The sequence below is a fragment of the Olea europaea genome, unplaced genomic scaffold (genome assembly GCF_002742605.1).
Source record: "Olea europaea var. sylvestris unplaced genomic scaffold, O_europaea_v1 scaffold29786, whole genome shotgun sequence".
NCBI classification, from domain to species: Eukaryota; Viridiplantae; Streptophyta; class Magnoliopsida; order Lamiales; family Oleaceae; genus Olea; species Olea europaea.
Window position 1 is genome coordinate 1 of NW_019248419.1, and position 1,377 is coordinate 1,377.

At 34.0% G+C, this 1,377-nt stretch overlaps 1 protein-coding gene across 1 annotated transcript; it reads right to left on the reverse strand.

Moving 5' to 3' along the window:
• Positions 1–463: 463 nt before the first annotated feature.
• Positions 464–1,180, reverse strand: LOC111384699 (the record flags this gene model as incomplete). Its single annotated transcript, XM_023009018.1, has 1 exon — positions 464–1,180. A coding segment is annotated over one exon (717 nt), but the record flags the coding sequence as incomplete, so codon positions are not given.
• Positions 1,181–1,377: the final 197 nt, after the last annotated feature.

Consider the following 1,377-nt stretch of genomic DNA (forward strand, 5'->3'; position numbering starts at 1 on the left):
TGACGAGGATTTGAAACCTACTACTCATCTATAATAGAATCTAGATTTATTTTCTCAGCAAGTTCTCTTTCTATAAAAAGTATCATACAATCAGCAAGAAAATCATCTTCCATTTTGTTGCGAAGTGTCGTCTTCATATGTTTCATCGCTGAAAATGCTCACTCAGTACTTGCGATAGAAATAGGTAATGTCAATACAAGATGAATTAATCTAATCATCATAATGTGAATCTCCGACCTTCCACTCTCAGTCTACTGTTTGCATAACTCAAAAAGTGTAGATACTTGAAATCGAGACTCACCCTTCATATCTAACTCATAATGTGCAACTCATATTCCAATGTAATAATATCTTGCTTCGAAAAATTTTGAGTGTAAAATATCTCTGCAAGTGTGCAAATTTTTCGATTGTCAAACAATCTAAATGAATCTTTAGGATCCAAAGCTGCACTGAGAGAAAGGAGTTATATTGATATGTCATTAAATCTTGTATATAACTCCATCGTTACAAAATCTATTGCTTTATTAAAAATATCATAGTGATAATAATGCTCAATTGTAGTTTCATCACTAGAACGGCCAGTGTTATACAAACTTTTTAGATCGGGTATTGTAATATTATTCTTTGAGCAAAATGATTTTACTTCTTGAAGAAATTCTTCCCAATCGTCATCTCTCAATTTTTGAAGCAATTGTTTAGTGGTAGACACAAACATTAAAGCAGTCAAAATGTCTTGGGATCTTCTTTGAAGGGCTTGACAAAGAACATCACTGATTCTCATTATTCTATGCATCAAATGCAAGATAAATATGAACTTAAAACTCACCAACTTTTTGTAAGCACCACGAGCTTCAGCTTGAGATCTACCATTTGAACAATGATCACAAATATATTGAAGCACTTTGCTGGTTGCACCATACATATCTATCAAGCTCTTTATAGAGTTGTAATATGAGCTCCAACGAGTAGCTCCCGATCGTTGCAAATTAACCATTTGATTAGCCCCACTTCCAGATTCAAGCTCCCTGGTATCCATCATATGTTGAATTTCCTTTCTATGAGAAAATTGCAACTCAGTAACTCGTTCATGAGAAGAAGTAATAACATTGACAATCTTGTCCAAATGAGAAAAGAAGTTCCAAATGACATGGACTTTTTTAGCTGCCGCAGCCAATGTTAACTGTAATCAATGAGCAAAATAATGGACATAGTAAGCATATGTACGATCTCTAAGAAACAATGCTTGAAGTCCATTCCAAGCACATCGCATGTTATTAGTGCCATCATATCCTTGTCCTCTCATTTTGTTTACCCGAAGTTCATATTGAGCAAGAACATCACATATTTCATTTTTGAGATTCGATGTAGTATTACTGA